The sequence below is a fragment of the Typha latifolia genome, chromosome 1 (assembly GCF_019914945.1).
Source record: "Typha latifolia isolate L0001 chromosome 1, TyphaL0001v2, whole genome shotgun sequence".
NCBI lineage: Eukaryota > Viridiplantae > Streptophyta > Magnoliopsida > Poales > Typhaceae > Typha > Typha latifolia.
Window position 1 is genome coordinate 16,245,131 of NC_133086.1, and position 25,710 is coordinate 16,270,840.

General features: G+C 35.8%; 1 protein-coding gene across 1 annotated transcript; it reads left to right on the top strand.

Annotated features, from left to right (window-relative positions):
• The first annotated feature begins 116 nt into the window (after positions 1-116).
• Positions 117-25,001, top strand: LOC140792634 (subtilisin-like protease SBT6.1). Its single transcript, XM_073143741.1, has 10 exons — positions 117-802; positions 3,101-3,229; positions 3,500-3,652; positions 4,792-4,908; positions 10,709-10,893; positions 16,698-16,961; positions 17,055-18,123; positions 18,410-18,934; positions 24,171-24,231; positions 24,323-25,001. Exons 1-10 carry the CDS (start codon positions 275-277, stop codon positions 24,412-24,414), a joined length of 3,123 nt encoding a protein of 1,040 aa, XP_072999842.1. The 5' UTR covers positions 117-274; the 3' UTR covers positions 24,415-25,001.
• The last annotated feature ends 709 nt before the right edge of the window (positions 25,002-25,710 follow it).

Here is a 25,710-nt window from a genome sequence, read left to right on the forward strand (position 1 = left end):
CATATTCATATAACCGTGCCTTGCTACTCGTGTTCTCCAACTATAATTTTACGGTCAAACTATAAGCGTATGATTAATTAAGCTATATTCATATAACCGTGCCTTGCTACTCGTAAGCATTCATTCTCCTCTTCGGTCCTTCCTCTCGTATATCCTCCTTCACTCCTCTTCAAGAACCAAGAGCAAAAATCTGGTGGGCAATACCATCATCGGCTAATGGGTCGATCTCCCTTTAAAGATTCAACCTCTTGATTCGATCCCTCACCACCTCCAGATGATCACCAAAGGCCGCGTCTTTACCTCCTCCTTCGTTCTCCTCCTCGCTTTCTCTCTCCTCCGCCCTCCGATCTCCGAAGACGACGAAATCCCAACCCTAACCCCAGTCCGGAACTACGTGGTGCGGTTCTTGGAGTACCGGCTCGCCGAGGACCACCGCGCGTACCTCGAGGAGAGGATCAAATCCTCCCCCGAGGTCTGGCGGTGGATCGAGCGGAGGAACCCGGCGTCATCGTTTCCGACCGATTTCGGGCTCCTCGGGATCCGAGATTCGCATCGGGCGGCGGTGATCAGGGAGCTCGAGAGGTTGGGAAGGGTGAAGGACGTGTACGCCGATTCGAGCTATTCAAGGAGCTTGTTTGTGTATGAGGGTGGGGAAGATGGGATCCTTTTTGATTCCAAGAAACGGCCGGGTAAGTTGTTCACTTCCATGTCGTTTGAGGGAGAAGAAGACGAGGAACTGAAGACAGGTTATAGTCCAATAAGCAATGCTTCAATTAGCTGGAGGAGAAAGATTATGATGCAGGTATGTGTTCTTGTTCAAGCTTTGCCTCAAATTTTGCTGTCATTTCTTGGTGAATTTGATCCTGATACTTGAAATTTGCATGAAAGATTAAATCTTTGTGAGGGCCCTTGCCTTTTTGCAAATGATGCCCAAAACACTGAAATTACGCATTTGTAAAGTTAGTTGAGAACTATTGGGAAATTGATGCGGTTTTAAGTAATCAACTGTCGTTGGAGTTTCTTAAAAGCAACTGCACGAAGATATATACAAGCTTGCCTGATAACTGATCTAATAGTGTAGAAGATATATACATAATTTTGCCAGATAACTGATATAAACATAGATACGTAGAATGAGGGATGAGCTGAGGGCAGCAAATGCAAAGTTGTAATGCTGTGTGTTATAAAGACTGATGGTTTTTTAATGGTGATCAATTTAATTAATAAAGGACAAGATAGGGGAAACAAGGCACAAAAGTAAAAGAATTGTGCAATCCATGATAGATTGTGTAGCATCATTAAACGAGTATATGATTTTATGAGTTGAGGGCCTCAATTCAAGAGATGAAGGGTAGTGTAGTGTTAAAGTTATGCAGGCAAGAATGTAAATAAATGACTTACTTTTGGAACTTATTTTATGATTCCGATCATTCATCTTTGTGTGTTTTTGACTTTTTTCTTTTTTTCATTTACATTGTATGATTGATTTTGGGATGTAAATTCTGGATGAAGCGATATAATATGACTGATCAAAGGGGAGCTATTGTCAGCAACATGTGGATTTGATGCCAAACTTTATTGCAGACATGTTCATCCATTATAAATATTTTATCTCTTCCATGTGTTTTGAGTAGTCCTGCTCCTTTCCCTAGGCTGGGAATTGGCTGTGGAGATGCGAAATTAGGCAAGACAAATTTTTGGCGAAATGATTTTATTTTAGTGCTAGATGTCTTGGAAGAAATAGATAGCCAAAATGAGATTGGAATTAATAGTAAGAAAATTATGTTGACACTTAGTATAATGGAGAATTTTACCTGAGGCAGAGCTTAAAGATAAAGGCTCTATATAATTGTTGGAATTGAAGGTCTGTTTGCTGCTCATAGGTGCTCAGCTGGTGCCAAGTCTAGGTCCATTGATGTAGAACCAATACTCTAAACTAAACTATGAATGAAGAATGTATATGATGTTTATCCAATTAACTTCATTAGTAATGTTCCTGCTATAGAAAATGAGTGTAATGATATTTGAAGATGTATCAAGATCAGAATGTGGAACCTGCCATAGATAAAATTAACTGAACAAATTGTTTTCTTCTATTTTCTCATATCATCTTAACAGATAAACAGTTTAAATGAAACACATTTTTTATTTTACTCTAGTCTTTTATTAGATCTAAACTAATTTATATTTTCACATAAGTAAAGTAATATTTATTTCAAATGCCTTCTATATTTTCTGGAAAATAGGAGATTGAATAGAAGAAACTTAGAAAGAAAAAGCAAAAAATAAGAATCATTTTCATTCTTTTCTCTTGGTTCTGGACTTTCTACGATGTGGCCATACTTGCTTTTAGTGAAATTATGGCTATTTATGCTCTTGACTTTCACAACTAATGTATCTTTCATTTACTAGACAATGGGAAAAAAGAAGTTTATGGGACAATTGCAAACTGTTAGAATCTCAGATAGAGTACCAATATATGCATGGAGTTCTAGTATAAAACATGACAACTGGAATTTCCAAATTATGCTTTTACAAAAGAGAAGTGTTAACTCGCCAACTACCATAAAAACTTAAATTATTAGAGAAATTTTTATATTTTATATTCTGACACTTCTCTCACTTTTGGGCTTTAGATATTTTGATAGGCTCAAGAAGTGGACTTCATAGCTTATTTTGAGTAACAGATAGGTTTGACGGTATTCGAACTCAGGACCTCTGTTTTGATACTATATTAACTCACTAATTCTCTAAAAACTTAGGTTGTTAGAGAAATGTGTTTTTATTTATATTCTAACAAAAAATTAACTTACCTTACCAAGATAAGGAAGATTGAACAATAAAATCAATGAAATTGGTAGCATAGAAAGTTAGAAACAATTAATCAACTTGTAATGTGCACTTTGATGAACAGAAAATATTACTATTGTTTGGTTGCTTTTCTTCAACTCATCTAGGTGGAACACAGCAGTCACATATTATGTTTTATATACTACATGAATAAAGTGCATCTTGGTTATAGCTGTAAGTTTTTTTGCCAAAAACTTGGAATTGTAACTTTGCTGGCTCTAGAATTGTGACACCCGTTATATTATTGCAGAGATCCCAAGTTACATCTCTTTTTGGTGCTGAAAGACTTTGGGCAAAAGGGTTTACAGGTACAAAAGTCAAAATGGCAATTTTTGACACTGGTATTCGAGCAGATCATCCCCATTTTCGTAATATCAAGGTATACACTATTATATTAGATGTGTTGGGCTTTTGATCTTATCATCTTTTCCTTGATTCATTTCTAGCTGGACTAACATTGCATTTGCAATCAGTGGACAAAGATTCCTTCTGACTGTCAACCCTTTGTTTTGGTATATCAAGAAATCATGAGGATTATTTATCTAGAATAATGTTTGAAAAGATGCGCTTGGCATGAATTTTCTTTTAGAAATTTTTTCAAAGAATTTGTTGTGTGAGAAAGACAGTAATTCTCAACATGATTTGTTAGGAGCGCACAAATTGGACAAATGAGGACACATTAAATGATAATCTTGGTCATGGGACATTTGTAGCTGGAGTTATTGCGGGTGAAGATGCAGAATGCCTGGGTTTTGCTCCAGAAACTGAGATATATGCTTTTCGAGTATTTACAGATGCTCAGGTAAAGCTGAATTGAGCTGTTGTCTTGTCAAGTTTTATACTAGTAATTTTCCTTTGCATTTTAGTTTTTGACATGTTCCATCTTGTTCTATCTGTTTCTTCTGTTTTGCTTATTTTAGAACATGTTGTTAGAACAAGTTCCTTTTCATGAAGTTCAAAAACCAACTACGGGCTAATTATCATCGCGATGTTGCTGCAAGCTATGCTTTAGCAAGTGCTCCTGGTTATCTTTACAGGGGATGTTCTTACCATGTGTTTCTGTCTCCATATCATTTTTGACATGAAGAACCACATTCTTATGTTTGTATTTTTGACCTCTGAGCATGCACTTCTTTTATCACTTCTTGGATTTATAAAATATCTGGTAAGAAATGAGCCAGTAAAGTACCACTGTTATAGCATTATGGTGGGTAGGGGTGTAATTGAGCCAAGCTCCGTCCAAGCTTTATTTAAAGCTTGAATTGGTTAGATTCAATTCAAGCTTATTCCGAGCCTATCTCGAGTCGCTTGATAAGTAGATTCAAGCCTATTTCAAATCAAGCATAAATGCATAATTTAAACTCAAATCAAGCTTGAATTGAATATTAGGTGGTCTACACTTTGTAAAATTAAATCAAACATATAACCAAATTGAATCGAATTTATTATATACAGTGTATTAGAAAGTGGCTGCAGGTGGTGGGCCATCACCCCAACGTCTAGTACCAAGGCGGGCGCCAAGACGGGATAACATTTTAATATATAAAAAATAAAAAATAATTATATATGGTATATAATTTATGCTAATATAGTATATTATATGTAAATATAAAAATATTAATAGTGTAATTTACAACCATAACAATATATATATAAATGGGGCCAGGTATTGTTCTGGCTGGCTATCAGCATGTTGTCTAGTGGCATGGTACCGTGTCGGACACATAATTCCCTTTACAGTCTGGTATGCCATGTATGCCAAACTTCAATGAATCCTCTATTCTGCACTTGCAAATTTGCATATTTTCTTTCTTCGTCTTTAAGTTCCTATGGAATTTGTCTACTTGTTATCATTTTATCTTTGTCAAAATCACCATTTACTCCTTTTTTTATTCTTTTGCTTGCAAGATTTTGAGAATTTCTTGTTCATCCTCAGTGCAGATATCTTACACGTCATGGTTCCTTGATGCATTTAATTATGCTATTGCAACTGATATGGATGTGCTGAATTTGAGTATTGGTGGACCTGATTACCTAGATCTCCCATTTGTGGAAAAGGTACATGACGCTCTGCTTGATAATTGCCATTTAATAGTATGTTTGTTTCTTATGCATTGCTGATGTCTCTTCCATTTCATGATTATATGAACATCACTCATTCACTGCCATTTAAATTCTAGGCAGTTTTATTGTAGTTATCAATTATCAAGTTTACAAGTCTTCAATTTTCTAAAAAGCACGTAGTTTTAACTTTTATCACGTGTGATGGATGGTAGGCGGCATGGTGGGTGACATGAGCTCAAGGGGGGTCTTAAATAAAAATGTTACAAATATATTTTTCCTAGGCTATCTAACCAATATATAATTAAGTAAAAAGGACAGATTTGATAAGTGATAAACATGATATATATAATCAACAAATTGTGTAAACATTTGGAAACATTTGCAAATAGCATTTGTGTCATGATCTAAAATTGAAATCATGACCGGCCGTGCACTTTAATACGCTTGAGATACATGAAACCTTACTAATATTTTCTAAATACATAATGATATTAAAATTTTGATTTATATAATTTAACCCAATATGAAAATAACCAATGTCATTACTAATGTGTCTCTAAGCAAATTGAATTAACAAATAGTTAAAAACATAAAGACCAAAAAATAGAAAGGTAAATGAGTAGGTCCTAACTGGAGGTTGGGTTCCGGTGTATTTCGCTCAGTCGCCACGCTGACCATTACCTAAAATATTAAAAGAGAAAATTCACGAGCAAACAACTAAGCTCACTGAGTGGAATCCACTCCAAAGCCAATTAAATTCAAAATTTATAACTTAAATAAAATTTAAATCCAACGATATAGAATGAATATTCCACTAAGCACGTTCTTAAAGTAACAATAATAATGACAATAATAATAACAGAAAGTCATATCTCATAACATACTCAGTTTCAACATACTAAAATATTTCTCAATAATAATAATAATGCCAGGTCTCATTTGGGTTTATACCCTGTGGATGCAAATCAATTAGAAGTCACTTTGAGATGGCGCTTGGGTATTTTCCTCATAGCTGATCCGATTAGGATTGTTAGGAGGTGTCACTAACCGTCGAGAGATTATAGTTACATCAGAAAGTCTTTTGATCTAACCTAGGATTGTTCTTTAATCCCACCAGTCATCTAAGAAAGTCACCACAATGATCTAAAATAAGACTTTCCCCTGGACTTTTAGTTAGATTTGAGTTACCACAGAAAGTCGTAAATAATCTATATCGGGACTGTTCTTTAAGTCATACCAAATATTAGTTATATTTTTCCCCACAAAAATTTCGCAATCTGCATGAACTATAGCGATGCATTGAATCATATATTTTGCAGACATAATTACAATAATTAAATTGCACTTAGGAAATATAATAATTAAACTTACAAACAGAAAAATATGTGGTCTGATAAAAAATATGAAATACAGTACGAATAAATATGTTAGTGAGCCCACTCACCTGAGTCTAGGTAAAATAACTGCAATATTTAATCTCTATTTCACGTTCTAAAAATCACCACTTTTAATAATAAATAATAATAAAATTTTAAATTAAATAATATCGTGATATCTAAAATTTAAAGCTAAATAAATTGTTCAAATGGGCCAATGCCTAATCAAATATTTAAAAAGGATTGGGTTACAGGCTAACTTGCAGCCCATGACCCAATACTAAGGATCGGGTCAGGTCCGAAACCCAGACCCGAACCCGATAGTAGAAAAGGTTGGCTTGAGTTAAACTCGAGCCCAACCCTTCTCTCCTTCGATGAGAACGACGAGGGAGAAAAGGAAAAATAGAGGGAGGGAGAGAGAAGGAAAATCGCTAGCAGTCCGCCTACCTCACCAAAGCCCTCCTCGCAACCATGCCAACCACGCGAGGTGGAGGAAGCCACCGATGACGACCTAGGCCTTAACCCTTGGCTGAGGGCGATTTGAGCCACGAAAGCTCTCCTAGAAGGCAACCATGGAACAAGGCCAACGGCGTGGAGCTCCTAAGCACGAGCAGCAGCGACCCAAAGCTGGTCGACTTGATTTGCCGATGAAACTGCGAGCACCAAATTTAGGTATTTCTAATCTACCATATCAAATTTAAATTAAATTTGAGAGGTGGGAGAGGGCTTACTGACGAGTTGCGTGGTGGTCTCCAATTGCTTTGGCTGTGCTCCAGCAGTTTGGTTCCACGGCGATAACTCCGACGGTAAAGAAAGAAGAAGAAGAAAATGAAAAGAGGAAATAAAGAGGTTGGGTGGGTGGATAATAGAGGATTTAGAGTTTTTATAGGTAAGGTTTTAAATTCCAATCCAAATTTGATTCAGAGTGGCCAGAAATCCCGCAGCCACCCTTCTATTGCGTGATGGAGAAGGAGAAGAAGGGAGGGAGGTTGCACGTGCAGTGTACATGTGCTCTCTTATCTCTCAATTTCTTTTTTCAGTTCTTACAATTTGGGTAATATTTTTACAATTTTGAAAATAAAATTGTGAATGTACTAATTTTTATCTTCTATATCTCAGTCAAAAGTGAAAGGAAAAAGAATAAAAAAGAAAAGTGTCAGCTATAGGAAACTTTTATGGTCATCTACAGTCCTGAGTGTAACAATTTTCCGAACTTGTTACCACTACTGGGATAAGATTATATTCCAATTACAAGTTTTAACGAATTTATTATCACAAGATAACAATTTAGATAAAAATCTTTCTTGTGCAAATTGATTTTTTTTATTAAAGATTCAAGAGAGTACAAACTGAAAAAATGAGTAAAATAATCATGGTTCGTTAGATCGGTCGATCCGAACCCCTCTCTCTCTCTCTTTCACTCTCTCTCTCTTTCTTTCTTTCTTTCACTCTTTTTTCTTTTTTTTTTCTCTTTACCATATAACAATTATTTTTTCTTACGGAGAGATCTAGCTCTGGCGAACTTTGATGAACTCTAGTATATAATTTTTTAATTTATTTCTTTATTTCTCTCTAAGTGTTTTTTTTTTTCATTTCTTCCACTCTCCTTTTTTCTTCTCTTTTCTTTCTTTCTTTCTTTCTTCTTCTTCTTTACTGCACCATGGTTTTTCTTTTTTTTTGTTTGATTTTCTTTCACTCACTCTCTTTCGAATCTATTCTTCTTTTCAATTTTTATTGCATCATAGTTTTTCTTTATTTATTTTTTTATCTTTGGTAAAATTTTTTCTAAATTTTTAGAAGTTTTTCTGCATTTTTAAATAATATTTATAATTTTACATAATTAAAAATCCAATCCGATCCGATCTGATCCAAGCGATCGATACGGCTGATTCAGCCGATACAATATTGTTTTTCCGGAAGGCCGATCCCGATCCCGATTTTTTGGACCTTGAAAATAATTTAATTTGGCTGTGCTTAAAGTGGTAAGTTGAGTCGCCATTTAGTCCACCATGATGAGCCTCTACTTGCTAAGGCAGTCTCCAAGTCCCCAAATGCCCTTTTAATCTTGCAAGTATAGCATAGCACTTAGAGTGCGAATTTGCCATGGCGGCCATTGCAACTTTGTTTTAGAATACTGCAAGTCTTATAATATATATCTGTTAATTGCTGTGAAGTTCCTTGTCGTTAAAAAGACACTATTTGTTGGCCTTGATTAATTAATAATTATGCACTTTCTTGGTAGGATTGAAACATCTGTTACACTTTGCTTCAACTTGAAAGTGGCCATTTGTATGAGAGGGGAAAGACTCCTCTTATGTGGTACACTGACACTATGGATGCACTCATAGCCTAGTAGGGATCATGAAAGTTTGTTGACTAGCACTTGAAGTCCTAGTCAGAAACATTTTAGGCAAAAATTTAATGTATAATTGAATTAGAGGAGACTCTTTGAATTATTTGTGTGTTCTATCTACATTTATATAATTGGAAAACAATGGTTTCAGTTGTACGCTTAAAACAAGCTGTCATTATATCTCCTTTTCTCCTTATAGTTCCAATTACAGAGAAGTGTATCTCACTTCACTTCACTTCTCTTTTTTCCTTTTTTTTTCTCTTAATTTCCCTACATTGGGCGAGATATTACAGTGTGTTTCAATCAATTAAACTAATTAAATTTTGCTTGTCTAGATTAGGAAGAAGAAGAACAGATTTATACAAGGGAGGGGAAAATTTTTTTGCTAATAGAATGAGAACCAGATGCTTAACACATGTATCTGGGAACAATAATGTGATTATTACCATCATGATCATTCAAAGCTTCTAAGTTACCACCCATCCATATAAATTGGCTTAGACACAATCCAAACTTGATAAGTCTTTACAAGAGAATTGACAAAGTCGTACAACCAGTTATAAGAGTGATGCTCTCTAGAAATTGGTTTAAATTCCTGTCAAAGCAAAATCAGGCATATATGTGATAAACTTATTGATGTAGTTTTCTCAAGGTTGGTCAGTTTATTAATCTATCATGCAGATTATATGACTAAATGAAAGATTAAGCTCTGGATATTGTTGTGGTAGTCTGGTAGATATTTGGGATATCTCAAGAGATAAATTTCTCTCTCTGAACTATAGAAATTGGTATCATTTCCAGCCAAAGTGAAGTCAGGGAATATTGATTAATTTGTGGTGAATAGCTTATGAATATAGTCCATTCTGAAGTGGTTAGTATGTGAATCTATGTTGCATATGAGATGACCATAGGAAAGGTACAACTTTGTGATGGGTGATGGATATCTGGGAAATCTCGAGAGATATGTGTGTAAAAGAATTTGGTAGGAGATGATTGGTGGTTGAATAGTTATCTATTATTTGAATATTAATGGAGCTGAAATGGTTGTGTGCCATCTAGGGGTTATATGCTAAAGAATCAAGAACTTCCTTGATCTCAATTAGTTAGTCATTGAATGTGGTTAGTTTATCCAAAAACTTAAAATATTGCAGATAAGACTACTTCTAGGAAAATGCAAGTCTTTGGACATAGCATATTGGGAGTTTTGAAGGCAGAGAGCTCTTTCATAGTCACTAAAGAAGGTTTGGTTGTTATATAGTTACTGGATGCAGGGGAGCTGATCTATGTGCATTTACAGTGTAAAAATGTTGCATTGATTAATAATTATGCCAAATGTTGTAGATTATGGTTGTGCAATAACTTCTTCATTTAATATGTTGGAAATTCTTTCAGCAAAAAGAAAAATAAGTATGGAAGTGCTCATATTCTTATCATCACTTTTATCTGTGAATGTAAGGATCTCAAGCTTTATTCTTTTATGTCTGATCATTTGCTAGGTGGCTTAATTTCCTTTACTTAATTGCTTGAAATTGCACAAAACTAAATCTTTGCTGCCGCTGGTTGTCTATCGTTGTCTAATATGCCTGTTTTATGTAGATTAAATTTTTATCTTAATCGCGCTTATCTACATTGTTTGGGGTTGCAGTCATATCTAGTGCTTCAAACTTTACCTTTTGTTTTGTTAAACCATTAGCGCATGTAAGTAACTTGATGTATTTAATCATCATATCATTTCTAGATTTCTAGTGCATAAACATGTTTATCTTTTAGACTGTAATTGTATAAATTTAGATAATCAGGAATTGTTTGACATACCTTTCCTTTAGTAGCAACAGAAGATGGTACATATAAGTATTGTTCCTAATGTCATACTACCTTTTCCTTCATACAACTTCCCTCATGCGAAGTTGTTTAATTGCATCGACAGTTTCCATATTTGACCCATAAGTGAGATTATTATTAATAAAACTCAGATTGTACAAAATGTGTTTTTGATTCAATATTAAGACAAATAACTTTGTAAAATTGATACTAAAGGTTTTATGAAACTGAATTGCTTATCCAGGTCTGGGAGCTCACAGCCAATAATATTATTATGGTATCAGCTATTGGAAATGATGGGCCTCTTTATGGCACTTTAAATAATCCTGCTGATCAGAGTGATGTTATTGGTGTTGGTGGTATTGATTACAATGATCATATTGCTTCATTCTCCTCGCGTGGCATGAGTACTTGGGAGATTCCTCATGGGTTAGTTATTTATTCATCTAACATGTGGACTTGCTTTAAATTTCTTTTGGACTGAACCTTTAGCATTTCTAAGAAAAGGTTGCTGCTAAAGGCTTTTGCTTATATAATAAACTTCAAGAAACATATGTTCTCTTTAGTTATTATTCAAGAGGATCTATGATTAATGATAAGAGTAACCTAATTAACTTACTCCTTTGCTGTAGAATAGTGTTGACAATGCCCTTGTTACCTGTGATTTAGTATGTCATGACCTGAAGCATACAACCTAAACTATTGAAAACCACTGGTTTTGCTTTGAGCTGGAATTGCAGTGTTATATTCTGATGACGCCATCAAATTTCATGTTATTCACATCAAAAGAAAATTTACATTCTAGTTACAATTTTCACCTTCTTTCTAGGTTTTCTTGTAATCTTTTGTCCTCTCTCCATTATTGAGTCAATTCATTTTTGGAAAAATTGTATCCCATGGAGATGCTTCGAAATTATAGTTCAAATGATGAGAGCTTCTCCAGAACAGTTTGCACTTTGCATGCAATTTTATTTGTTTATAAAAAAGTCAGCGTCAAAGTTAGTTTTGAGGCTTGGTAAATGACTAATTGAGGTTCGCATTAAAGCCAATTTCATGGATCCAAAAATCGACCAATCTTGATCTGGCTGGTATTGGTTGTATCTACCGATCTGGGTTGGGATCAGCCTAATTTGATGTCCTTGTATAAGACCTAACAAGTAACAACTTGTTCCGTTTCCTTGTATTTCTTCTCATTTTTCTTTTCTTCTCCTTATCTTCTTATGCTTATGCTTCTACTTTTCTTCTTTTTTTCTCATTTTTTTCTCTTTCTCTGCCTTGGGAACCTAATACTAGTGATTGGGTGCATGTCACATCGCACTTCGGTGTCGTGCTCTCTCTTTATATATGTAGATACATATGTACATACATACATATATGCATATATATAGTTAATTTGTGATTTTTTGTTTTTATGGAGGTAAATTATTATTAACAATTTTATATATGCTATATTAGTTTCTTGATTTTTTTTATTTTGAGTAAGTGAATATTTTTTTTAAGGCTTCATATGTTAGTGATTGTTATTTTCTTACTTTACTATCAATATTTCTAAATTTTTAGAATTTATTTTGTATTTTAAATAATATTTAAAATTTATGTAATTAAAAAATAGTTCGATTCGATTTGAGTGGCCGATACGGGTGATATGGATTATTTTTTTTAGGCTGATCTGGATTTTTAGAACCTTGGTCAATTTGTGTGGTATGTCATTCAAGTGGCTCACACGAGTTGAGTTTGAGCATTTGGATTGACGCTTTAGAGCTTGTTGTCACCCCTTCGAAATTTTGGCTCAAATTCAGGTGTCGAGGTATTCCAAGGACCTAAACTATATTGTGATTAAATTAGAGCCTAGAGGGACACTAATATAGCTTTGAGGGACACTCTGTCATCTATTGTTAGATTGCTGTTGCGGTGAAAGAATGACTTGCATAAGCTTTCTTTGACCTTAGGGAAAGCCAATTACTCACTTATAGCTCTCTTTGACCCAGGAAGTGGCCTTGTTGCTGGGTTCAATGAGACCTTGCCTTGATCATGGGTTGCAAGAAAAAGAGGAGCTCATTGCATCTTTGGTGTTTTCTGGGCAACAGACCAGCAAGGCAAACACCTTGTCTTGAACCATCCATCACTCATTTTACACTTGTGTTCCTTTTGTCTCTATATAAAGGGCTAACCCCTCTGTATGTAATACATCCAATTTTAGTGTAATTGAGTTATTACAATAGAAGATAATATCTTTACAATTCCTGCAAATTTTCAAATCCCTGCAAATTTTCAAATCCCTGCAACTTCTTTTTTCTTCTCTAAACACCGCTGCACTCTTATTGGGAGAAGATTGGCTCTACCTTGCGAAGTAGGTAAAGCGCTGCACGGACTCATGAGCCTAGCAATTAGGGGGTGGCAATTGGGTTGTATTAAGTGGGTTTGGGTTAGGTCAGATTTGGATTCGGTCAATTTCATCCTAACAGGAATATGATCCGATTATTAAACATGTTGCATTTGGTAGACATGAACACGACCCTTTTATTAAACGGGTAACACGACACGACTCGTATAATTGTTCTTATTTCTTTCGAAAAAGTAAAAAAGACCCTGCTTAATAAACAAGTCATATTAACATGATACATTAATACAACTCGTGTAACCCGTCTAATACACGAGTCAGGTTTACATGACAAGATAACATGTTTAACACGACAGGACATGAATAAGACAGTAATATTAACGCTATATAAAAATCAATATTTATTAATTTATCCTATATAAATAGTATATTATACAAACAAAATAGGCTCTTTCTAACTAAAAACTCATACAACATAAAAATAACAATTCTAAGTATCATCATAACACAAATTCATACAACATAGTTAAACTCTCATGACAATTATAACAGTTTTAAACTTCACAATTCAATCAACATCCAAGTATCCAACATTAAGTAAATAAATTTAATTACTAATTTTAGTTCTGACTCTCAAATCTAATAATTCTATGACAATTAGAATATAGTTTAAAATTCACAATCGATTACAAATTACAAATAGTTTTATTGTTCAAAGATCATGACCCTGTCAAAAAATAAAATAAAAGAGAATGTAAGTAACTAAAATAGAAGATAGAGAGGTAGGCAGAGTTGAGATTCTTATACCAAACATTAATGTTAAATATATAAGATATAGACTGTGAGAAACTAAATATTCTCATACCAAATGATTCATAACAATAAATTAAGAATAACACAGGAAAAGAAACTAAATATACTCTGTCATAAGCTTTGACATAAACTAAAAATAACATAATATGATACCAAATACTCTAATCCTAATATGATCCTAATATGATACAAAATGATGAGATTCAATTAATTATTCTGATCCTAATAATTCTTGATGGAATATACTCTAATGTGCCCTAATAGATAAGAAAATGATAGTGCTGAAGAAAATGGTAGTGCTGAAGAAAATGAAAACATGAAGTGAATAATAGCATTAAAGTTTGGTTTAATTGGTGCTGCAGTGTTAATAGCATTAAAGTTTGCTTTAATGCAAGAAGCGCGGAAAATGTAATTCAAGCAACAAAATGCTAGACCTTGCAACTTAATGAGTATGAAAAAGAATACTTGCATAGACAGAAGAAACATCCATAATTAAATATTTACAACTAAGTCTAATTAACTATCAACAGGCATAAGACATCTCCTAGAGAGCTAGACCAAACACTCATGACCTTATGGATGAATTTTGTGCTAACTATGGACTTCAATATACATAATTTTGAACTCTTTTGCAAGTCTAAAGAAAACAGGCCCACAAAATTTACCACTCGTTTCCCTTATAGATACAATTCTCGCAGTGACGGAAGTCCGGACTATCCATAAAAACCATAGTTTCCAGTTCGGTTGATCCCGAGTGGGATCGGTCGAAACAGATCGGGATTGGCCGAAACAGATCGGGATCGGCCGATCCAGATCCAGGCTAAAACCAGCCAGTTCCTACAAAGAAGAGATAGAGTCGGCTGGCATTTGTCGGCAAACAACATTTGCTAGTCTGCATTTGGCTGGCGACAGCCAGTAGCTAGAGAGAGAGAGGGAGAGAGAGAGAGGGAAAGAGGAAGAGAGAGTAAGGGAGAGAAAGGGAGAGAGAGAGGGAAAAAGGAAGAGAGAGTGAGGGAGAGAAAGGGAGAGAGAGAGGGAAAAAGGGAGAGAGAGAGGGAAAAAGGAAGAGAGAGTGAGGGAGAGGAAAAGATAAAAAAAAGAGGGTGAGAGAGAGAGAGAGAGAGAGAGAGAGAGAGAGAGAGAGAGAGAGAGAGAGAGAGAGAGAGAGTGTGGAAGAGAATGGATACTTCAAACTAATAGTTAGAGGGATAGGAAAGAAGAGAGGGAGGAAGAGAGATTTTTATTTTTTAGGCTTTATATGTGAGTAATTATTATTTCTTATTTTCTTATAATTTTTTCTAAATTTTTAGAAATTTCTCAATATTTTTAATAATATTTAAAATTTTATTAAAATAGCCTGATCCGATACAGGCGGCCAATATGTATCGTTTTTCTGGACGGTCAATCCCGATACCGATTTTTGGAACTTTGATAAAAACAAAATCCACACCATCGATGTAAGCATGGAAATAAGTTACTAACATATCCTGTCAGACAAAGTAAGGATGTTAGTAGCCACAACAAAGCATTCTAGTGCATCATGACATAAAATTGGCATATCAGCCCATGAACCTTGTAGTATTTGCAGACTCCTATATCTAGAAGTTCAGCATAGTTGCCATACCTTGGTGCAACAACCTAAAAATGCACATAATAAGAATGAAAAAAATGTGTTAATGTCACTATGATTCATGATTGCGAATGTTCGACACAATTAATAGGGGGCATGATGTTAAAATTCAAGAAAACAAGAATGTCACTCCATCTTGCCTAATATATCACATATTTCACATTATACAATGTAATCTACAAAGCATAAAGCAGAGTATATATCAAAATTCATACCCAAAGTTAACAAGAAGAGAATGCTACCACCTGTTTGTTGATATGCCACCTTTGAGTCCTTAGTGCTCACCACCTGTTCGAACTTTGCTCTCATAAAAAATCATCTCACCTTCTCCGCCGCCACAGTCTCTTGGAATCACCCTGGCTCCTATGGAGATCGGCTCCATCGCTTTGAGAACACCCCAATTCACGGTCGAGCACTCGTGCCGCACGGAGAAGCCACACTTGATCTCATTGCAATACGCGCGCCAAAGTAGCACTTCGAGGAGGGTCTTTGAGGAGATGACTTTTTATCACACACGAGAGCGATAGAGACTAACCCGAAGGCCATTTTAGCTTAGAAAGGTGCTAGACGGCATCGCGAGCTCGAGGGTGAGAACCGAGCCCCATGCGAGGGTCGACCTAGAAGGCAAAGTGCACGTGGTCGTGCCAGTGGCGAAAGAGGGTGCTAGTCACGCGCGAGCCAAGTTTGAATGCCGACTATTTCGGTTGGCAGCCTCTCTTCCAGGCACGGCCTACCCCATGCCTAGTGGTTGCAGCGAGTAGCGAATCGGAGGAGGTTGGCACGGATGTCCTCTCGAAGGACGGGGTCGATGACAAATATTTGAGGAGGGAGAGTGAGAGAAATGTGTTTGGCTGATGGTTGAGGGAGAGAGAAAGTGAGTGAGGGTTTAAGGTTAGGTTAGAAATTTAGTATAAATATGGTGAGTTGGTGGTTAGCGGGTTGACCCGACCCAACTCGACCTGCATATTTAAACGGGTCAAAAAGGGTTGGTGATATAAATCCGAACATGATCCGATTATTAAACAGGTTAGGTAAGTTGATCTGTTTATGATCCGAATCCTATTAGACTAAACTCAAACTTGATTAAGAGGCGGGTTATCGAGTCAAGTTATTGGGTTGGGTTAATTTTTGCCACCCTTGCTAGCAATGGTTAAGTCTGTGACATCGTGCTGGCATTGAACAAACACATAGACATATACTAGACCTAGCCTTGTGAGCACATTATTAGACTTGACTTGGTCTTCTATTTATGTGCAGATGATATCTGTGAATCTGTTTTTCTTTTCCCTTTTTTTTGGTTAGATATAACAACTGTTCAACATAGTGACCTCTTGTGCTAAAGTGAATGCTGAGATGTTGACGTGTGCAGTAATCTTGCTGTTCCATTTATTTTTGAGATCTTTCTCCATGAATATTGTTGAATGGATTTCACCATGTACATCTTGACAGATATGGTCGCGTGAAACCTGATGTGGTTGCATATGGTCGTGATATAATTGGTTCAAAGATCAGCACAGGTTGTAAGAGCCTCTCAGGCACTAGCGTTGCAAGTCCAGTTGTCGCAGGCGTTGTGTGTTTGCTTGTCAGTGTCATACCAGAAAATAAGCGGAAAGCTCTCCTAAATCCTGCAAGCATGAAACAAGCTCTGGTTGAGGGCGCCACCAAACTTTCCGGTCCCAATATATATGAGCAAGGTGCAGGCAAACTCAACCTGTAAGTTTGACTTCCACTGTGATCCCTGAGATAGTTGCGCTAAAAGTTAAACATACATGACTGATGAAGTGCCTTCTCATTTTTCTTCTCCAGGTGGGAGTCATATGAAATCCTGAAAAGCTATCAACCTCGTGCCAGCATCTTCCCTAGTGTTCTTGATTATACAGATTGCCCCTATAGCTGGCCTTTTTGTCGCCAACCTTTATATGCTGGAGCAATGCCAGTTATCTTCAATGCCACAATCCTCAACGGTATGGGTGTCATTGGTTATGTGAAGACTCCACCTATATGGCAGCCTTTAGATGAGGTGGGCAATCTTCTCAGCGTTCATTTCACCTACTCAGATGTCATCTGGCCCTGGACTGGATACCTTGCACTTCACATGCAGATTAGGGATGAAGGTGCTCAATTCTCAGGCACAATCGAGGGCAATGTGACTGTCAGAGTGTACAGTCCTGCACCTGCTGGAGAGAGAGGGCCAAGAAGCAGTACGTGCGTGCTTTACTTGAAACTAAAGGTGGTTCCAACCCCCCCAAGGTCAAGAAGAATTTTGTGGGATCAGTATCACAATATTAAGTATCCACCTGGGTATATTCCAAGAGATTCTCTTGATGTCCGTAATGACATTCTTGATTGGCATGGTGATCACTTGCACACAAATTTCCATATAATGTACAACATGCTAAGGGATGCAGGGTACTATGTTGAGACACTTGGGTCTCCACTTACATGCTTTGAAGCTAGCCGTTATGGAACTCTGCTTATGGTGGATCTTGAGGATGATTATTTTGAAGAGGAGATTCAGAAGATTAGGGATGATGTTGTAAATGGAGGGTTGGGCCTTGCTGTCTTTGCTGAGTGGTACAATGTTGATTCAATGGTAAAGATGAAATTTTTCGATGACAATACCCGGAGCTGGTGGACTCCAGTAACTGGAGGTGCAAATGTCCCTGCTCTTAATGAGCTTTTGGCCCCTCTTGGTATTGCCTTTGGGGACAAAATTTTGAGTGGCGATTTCTCTATTAATGGCGAGCACAGCCACTATGCCTCTGGAACTGATATAGTTAAATTCCCAGGTGGAGGTTATGTGCATAGCTTCCAATTCCAGGATAACTCAGAAAGTGCTACACAAAACATACTGCAGAATACTGGGATGACCAAGGTTAGCAGCCAAGGTTCTTTTACCTGAATTTCTGGTGATGTTTTTTCTTCTCTAGTATAAGTAAAAAAATGAATGATTCTCTTATTTGCATTGTACTTTGGGTCTTTCACTAGTTTTACTTGCTAAGAACACAAAATTAACCCAACTGGCTGCAATTCTAAAGTTGATTTCGGTACCTGAATCTTAAAGATTGTCAACCTTAAGAAAAATGCCTGATTACCTCTCTCCTACAAGCGGTATTTTATGACTTCATTCCCATTTATTTATTTATTTATTTTAATTGCAGCTCTCCTCGATTCTTGGTCTGGTGGAGGTGGGAAGGGGTCGCATTGCAGTTTATGGGGATTCAAATTGCCTTGACAGTAGTCACATGGTAACCAACTGCTACTGGCTCCTGAGGAAGATATTGGACTTCACTAACAGTAATACTAAAGATCCTGTCCTATTCTCAGAAGCAGCTAAAATAAAAAACCCAATCTATGAGGAAGATGACCGGTTACCATCCAGGAGAACTGATGTGAACTTCTCGACATATTCTGCTGTAGTGGCCAAGGATTTAATTTGCTACCATGATTCTAGGTTTGAGGTATGGGGGACAAAAGGCTATGGTATTCAACTTGTAGGAAGAAATAGGAAATTGCCAGGATATCCTAGCATGGAGCTGGTTAGCAATTTCAGCACCACAAGGGAAGCATCTGATCTGAGATTGGATGAAGCTACAGCACAGAAGGCTGGTGGAAATTCTTTTGCAGTCACTGGTAGTAAATTTGGCAATACCATGAATTTCTTGGATTTGCTCAACCATGATGAGGTATGCGGATGATTATTTGTATTTATAATTTGCAATCAGACATAAACAACTTATAAATTGTATGGCCATTTATAAGTGAAGTAGCATAAAACACCTAGATAGATAGTAGATTTTCTGGAGATTAATTATAAACAGGCTTGGCTTATGACTTGGTTCTCCACTAATTATACCTTCTACAGTCATTTGTACCTTCTATAAACATCTAACCTGAGCCTGCTATAAAGGATAGTTAATATGTGGACAATCTTGAAAATATTTTTATACCTTCTACACTCTTTATTTTGTATATCTACAAGGGAACCGCCAGTGCATAATATTCTGTTGCTTGGTCTCTTATTTATGCTCAGTTGCTCTACGTATCCAGATTCCAGACCTCTAAGAAAAAATTTGTTGTTTGGTAGGAAAAGATCTTTTGTGTTAACCTAGTCCAACAATGATTATCAAACTGTGCTTCTTTCATAAAAGACCTTATATCTAGTGCTTGGTGGGTCCATGGTTGCTGAGGTTTCATGGCTGGTGGATGTCATGAACACAAATCAAGACTCGAGGAAAATTTGAACTTTAATATTTCTAGATAGACTATCTGCATAAAATTAAATCGCAGCTATGCTATAGTAACCACAAAATTCAAGCAAAATACAAGATTTAGGGAACAAGAAGTCAAAAATTAAAAGAACAGAGTGTTAAAAAGAGTCGGTTTGAATAGCATCATCAATAGAAAGTAATATCTCCTAGTCTATGGTTCTTACAACTTTAACCTACGCACAACTTTATTAAATTAAACTTCATTATATAGTATTCTCTCCTCCTACTTATCATAATAACTAGACGATTGAAGTCATCCATCACAACATTCACATCTAATTCCTCTTGATCTTTCTCTTTAAGTGAAACTCAACTTTTATAATGTTTTTAGCCTTTCTTTCCCGCAGTCCTCTCTAAGTCTTTGCTACAGTCATGATCAAAGATCTTCTAAGGCACGGAGAGTGTCGACCTTGGTTTGGCATGGTATGCATCATTGGCATGTGTCATGCTGAACGAGTGTGCCTTTAGCCCATTGAATAGTCTTGGACTTATCGAGAAAATAATCTTTAAACCTTTCTAGAGCCTTAATGTAGGTTTTAATGTTTAATATAAAGTCCTTCAATAATAAATATTAGTGTAGCATATGTAATAAGACTTTAATCTCATCATTTTTCTTTACTTTTCTCTGATCTTCTAAGTTCAGTTAATTTTTGGGAAACAAAAAATTTTCCTTTGATATCTAAAATTTTTAAGTATAAAATATATAAATCAAGCATAACAATGCGAAGAGGTATCAAAAAGGAATGAAAGATAACAATAAATTAGGATGTTAAAAGGAAGATATGTTTAATTCCTAGTAGCATATGTAACCACTGGCAGCCATGTGAGAGTCCCCCACCCATTGGTGCCAATAATTTCTTGGTATGATACGTACGCTCCTGTGCTGACCATGCTGATTGGCAGGACAATCTATGGTTGTGATACTTCAGCAGCATGTAATTGGCAACCAAATTAGTCAAAGAATTCTCTAGCCTTAGTTGCTGCATGGTTAACTAGGAATTCTCTCTTTTTTCTTCCCCTTTTTTTTTTCCCCTTCCTCTGGTTTATTCTCTTTCTCAAGTTCTCTGGTCATTGCATCAATAAATCTCCAAAAAAGTGAAAAAAGAAATACTGAAACTATATAGCTATGTGGGTGACCGTTATATAGGCCTTAAATTGATCGTAGGATATAAGTTATCTAAATGGACTAAAAATCTTTGCATATGCTGCAATAGGCCACAATCTGCCATGCTTCCACCATACTCCTGTCCACTATTTCCTACCATGACAATTATACTGTGACCGTGGGAAGGCAAACCCAGTGATGGCCGTGCCATGCTGTGCCACCATCGGCACGCCTTGGCACGCCCCCCGTGCTAGTGGCACACATTTATAATATTTTTAATAAATTTTTTAGGATATTTAAAAATATTTTTTGGTCTTTGGTATGTCAATATTTAATTTTTTGTCTAAATATATGTATTAAAATTTAAAATCTACATTACAATATTTTATCTTTAGATTATTTTTGTAAATAACTTATTTTATTAAAGAGAAAATAACAGTTGAATATAAATATTATTCAACACATAATATGATTGAATACATTTATTAAAATTAATATTAATGACTAAACACTCCATAATATGATTGAATACTCCATAATATAATTAAACACATAATAACATTCAATACATAATTGATCATTCAATATATAATTGATAATAGTTCAATAACTAAAATTAATATCTAGTTGAACATAGAATGATGAGGAGGATCAAAGACTTCATTTGCAGGCACAAAAATAACACTGGAATGTTGCGTTAAATACTGTCGATATTCTTCAAAACTCATTCACTGATAATATTGTTCGTTATAACAAATAAGAATTTTATAATTCTTCAATGATATATGAATATTGAATATGCACGGAACAAACGGCAACCGGCACAGGCACAAACACACCATAGGCATATACAGATTGTGAATATGGAGTATAATAAGGGTGTTGCGGCTCTGGTAGGTGTGATTGGTATGATGGTAATGATGATGAACTCATATCATCCTGTTGGCGCACCTCTCCTGATGTCTTGCTAACTATAGACTCAAGTCCTACCCTCATCTGACTGTAATCATATTGAGCTTGAGATGGTCCCTTTTTTTTCTTCTGTCTGATAAATTCGGTTTTGTGGTTGTCTAGGTCTGGTAAATGAGTTGTCATTCTAATTTAAAAAATGACAAATAAGTTGTCATTTCAAAAATGACAAATAACAAAAGTTAATTGATGAAAATAAGAAAAAGTAAAAAAAAAAAGGTTTCGCATGTCATATCATGGTTGTTAAGAAAATAAGTAAAGTTGATTTGATAAAAATTGATGAAAATAGAAAAATTTTAAAAAAATGTCTCTAGATTGGCATATGACCGGCACGTGGTCGTGTCGAACCGGCACGGATCGGCACGGCTCGGCACGGGGTTGTGCCAGCCAAGTGCCGTGCCTCTACTGGCACGGGGCATGCCGGTCGGCACAGGGCGTGCCGACCGGTACGGCCATTCTTGGGCAAACCCATTATGGTGGCCACTGCATTTCAGAAAAGTGGCAGAGGTATGGTGGATTTTTTTTATCTTCTTTTCTCTTTTTCTCTCATCAATCATCAAAGGAGCCAAAGTAATTGCCTTGTTAAATTTAAAATATTCTTCTCTTGGCCTCTTAGGAAGTAGGAACTAGGAACACAATTACAGATAGGTCCATTCTAGGCTTCTAGCACACTAGATCCACCTGATATGCTAAATCTACTGATATTTATCACCTCAGCATCATGTGTGATAGTAAGTTTTATTGGCCTTTGGTGTATCACCTAATTTTTTCGACGCATATGCAATCCACTTTTTTCGTCAATATTTCATATAAAGACATCATATTAATTCATAAGGGTAGTTCTATTATCTACAATGTTTTGAAAGGCGGTCATGGATAGTGCACAATCACTCCACTATCTAGTGCCAAGGCGGGAGGTCGGCGACAAGGTGGATGACAAGGTGGTCTAGCATTTTTTATATAAGAAAAGTAAAAAAACTTATATATGATATATTTATAATTTTTAATAGTGATATAAATCAGTGATTTACATATCAAAGCATGCTTGCGGTGATTCACAAACTAATACAGCAAATTTATCAGTGATTTACCTATTGTTGTTAGTAATTAGAGAAGGAACATATTGTTACTGTAGTAGTGAAGAAAGCCAACAGTAAAAGGGAGAAAGAGAAGGAGAAAGGGAAAAGGAAAAGGAAAACTGGGAGTAACCTATTATTATGGCGGTGGCCTTTCACTATCGGTGGCCAAACTGGGAGATGGCCACTGAGAGTGAAAAGGGAAGAAGAGAAGAGTTTGAGGGCTATCTCGCTCATCACCACTAACTTCTCGCCACTGCTCGAAGATGATCGAGAAAGGGAGAGTTTTTAGGGCTCATATTGAGAAAGTGAGGGAGAACAACGATTGGTTTTTTTAAAATGGTTAATGGGTTAGGCAGTTAGCGAATAGTGAAGGAGTCAATTTGCAAATCAGCAATGAATGCTTTTTTTGTGTGAATATATTTGAAAAGGAGTCAATTTTCAATTATGTCAAAAAGAGGAGGTGTTTTCACTTTGCAAGAAATATCTAATATATTTTTATGTGGCTATCACATTATGAAAAATGTCACCCTTTTATCCCTTAGTTATGCATAGGGCATGTTTGTTGCTGGAAAATGAGGGAAGTGAAGGAGTATTTTTATGATCTACACCCACCTTGTATTGCTTAGCTGTAGAAAGTAAATTGGGAAGTGATTTTTGTGGCTTTTCCTACATCACTAAAGTTCCTTATTTTCAGTCCTATCTAGTTTCTCTCCAGAGGGGAAAATGCACTTCCTGACTCTAGTTAACAATCACTTATAAAAAATGTGACTATTAAGTTCCTAAAACACTTCAAATCTCAATCTATATTATTTTATTTTTAGTTTCTTTTTTTCCTTCATGAATATCCTTCTAAATTCTCTTATTTATATGTACACTCCTCTAAAATAATTTTTATGTTTATCTCCTTTAAAACTCTTGGTTTTTGCATTGATACTTTTTAAACTTTCTTTGGATACCCCTCAAACCTAAATAACTATTAAAATTTCATCAATTTGACAATAAAAATACAAAAATACCCTTAATTCTTGTGTTTACATGTTCTTTTAGTTAATGATATTTATGTCTTTTTATATTTTAAGTACTTCAAATTTTAACTTATAGTTGTAAAAAAAAAAAAACCTAAAAGGGCATCCATGCAAAAATTATAGTTTTTAAATGATACACACAAAGTAATTTTGGAGGTGTATAGATGTAAACAAATTCTTTTGGTTTTTAAAAATTTTAAAAAATTCACAGTTCCAATCTTAGACTCTCTTTCTGACCAAATATTAGGAAGTGATTAACTTTTATTAGAAAGTAAAGTTTCCTAAGAACTTTCCCTTCCAAGATCACGTCATTTTCCTTCACTTCCCGCCAACAAAACTCGCTCATAAGCAATTAAACATCCATCAGAAGTGCATTGCCACGTAGATCACCCACCTCTTGAGGAGGAGGTTCAATTCTACATGGATAGTGCTAATACATGTTCATTTTACATCTTAGTTTCTACCGTTTGCAGGTTGACATACCAATGTTAGTGGCAGGTCAATGGATCATACCTCTTTTTGTTGCTGCTACTTGTAAGTACTGGATTCCTTAATCAAGTCACAGTGAAAACTTATTGCAACTTACCAAGTTCCTTCCTCATACATTGCCTTGTCCAACTGTCAGGTCTTGTATTATTCCTTAGCTGGCGAGCACGACAGAAACGACGACGGCGAAGGAAAGGGTCAGTATCAGCCCGCTTGACAAATTTAGTGTAATAGAAGCTTACACTATATACAGAGAAAGATTATAGGGAAAGATTTTCTGGCTGTGTTGCTGCCACTACAACATATGGAGAAACTTTCACCATTTGCCCTGCTACTTCTCATAACAAGGCCGACGTGTTTCAGCAGGAAATGATTTGTAGTCCTCCTGGCTGCATTTGAGAGTTTAGGCTATAAGCAGGTCTCATGGCTAGGGCTACTAATGCTTCTGACCCTAGGAGAGCTAAGTAAGAAGCTCTTGTTGTAACATCATTCTCAAGCCATCCTGTGCCATTGGCTGTTCGTCTCCATTTATTGGAAATCTTGTTGCGGGCTATTGGGAATTCTGTGACTAACAAATGACTACAACATCCTAATTGCCTTTGGCATGGACAATGATTTGAAGTGTTTTCTTCCGAGTAGATGTGTATCAAGATACAAATTTATTAAGGACTAAGAGACTGAACTCTCTTTTTGTGTACAGGAGCCACTCTCCTTTTCATGTTAAAAGAATCTTCTCATCCTGATCAAATTACTGTAACAGATCCTACAAAAGAGCAGGGATTTTTCATATACCAGCTTGATTATTGGCTCTTGCAAAATTTTCTTTTCTTCATATATGCAAATGAATATTCCTTTTTCAGGAATTTCAGGGGCAATCCTATATTTTAATTGCTGTTTTTAAATAAGGAGTAAATGTTTAGGAGCATTTGGGTTCATGTGTTTTAAGATGCAGCATCTGTAATGTTAAATGAGAAACCAGTGTGCCTTATTTTTCTTCCCAGTTAGGGGGCTGAGAGAATACATTTTCATATCCACTTAATTAAAGGGAATGCCAAGATGCAGCATGTAAGAGTCTATTTTAGCTCTTTAGAAAAAATATTTCATGAGATTCATAAACTAAAAACTAATTTTTGTATGCACTTTATATTTCATAGATGCATTTCTTTTCTTTTTTTTTTGTATTTTCAAATTTACGAATATAAATGACTTCTCAATGATTTTCTACTAAAGTACTCCTTTTTCACTGTAATAAGCTTGTACTGACCAAAGAAGGAAAACTAATATTGAAATGTTTCTTCTTATTCGCAGCAGCGAATTCCTAGTGGGTTCTCATAATACTTAAATTGAGAAGAGTCTGTCTGCAAATGTGATAACGGTGAAAGACTTTGGCAAATCCAATAAATAGTATAAGCTGAATATGTAGATATAATTCTAGAGATATTAAAATAATATAAAAATTAACCTAAATCGATAGTCATTGTTATGATTCCAAAAGGAAGAAGAAGGAGATGGATAAGAAATTCTAAG

Coding starts and splice junctions, on each gene's coding strand:
- LOC140792634 (XM_073143741.1), top strand. CDS start 275: ATGATCACCAAAGGCCGCGTCTTTACCTCCTCCTTCGTTCTCCTCCTC. Junction 3,230..3,499: donor CCCATTTTCGTAATATCAAG/GTATACACTATT, acceptor ATGATTTGTTAG/GAGCGCACAAATTGGACAAA. Junction 18,935..24,170: donor ATTTGCTCAACCATGATGAG/GTATGCGGATGA, acceptor TACCGTTTGCAG/GTTGACATACCAATGTTAGT.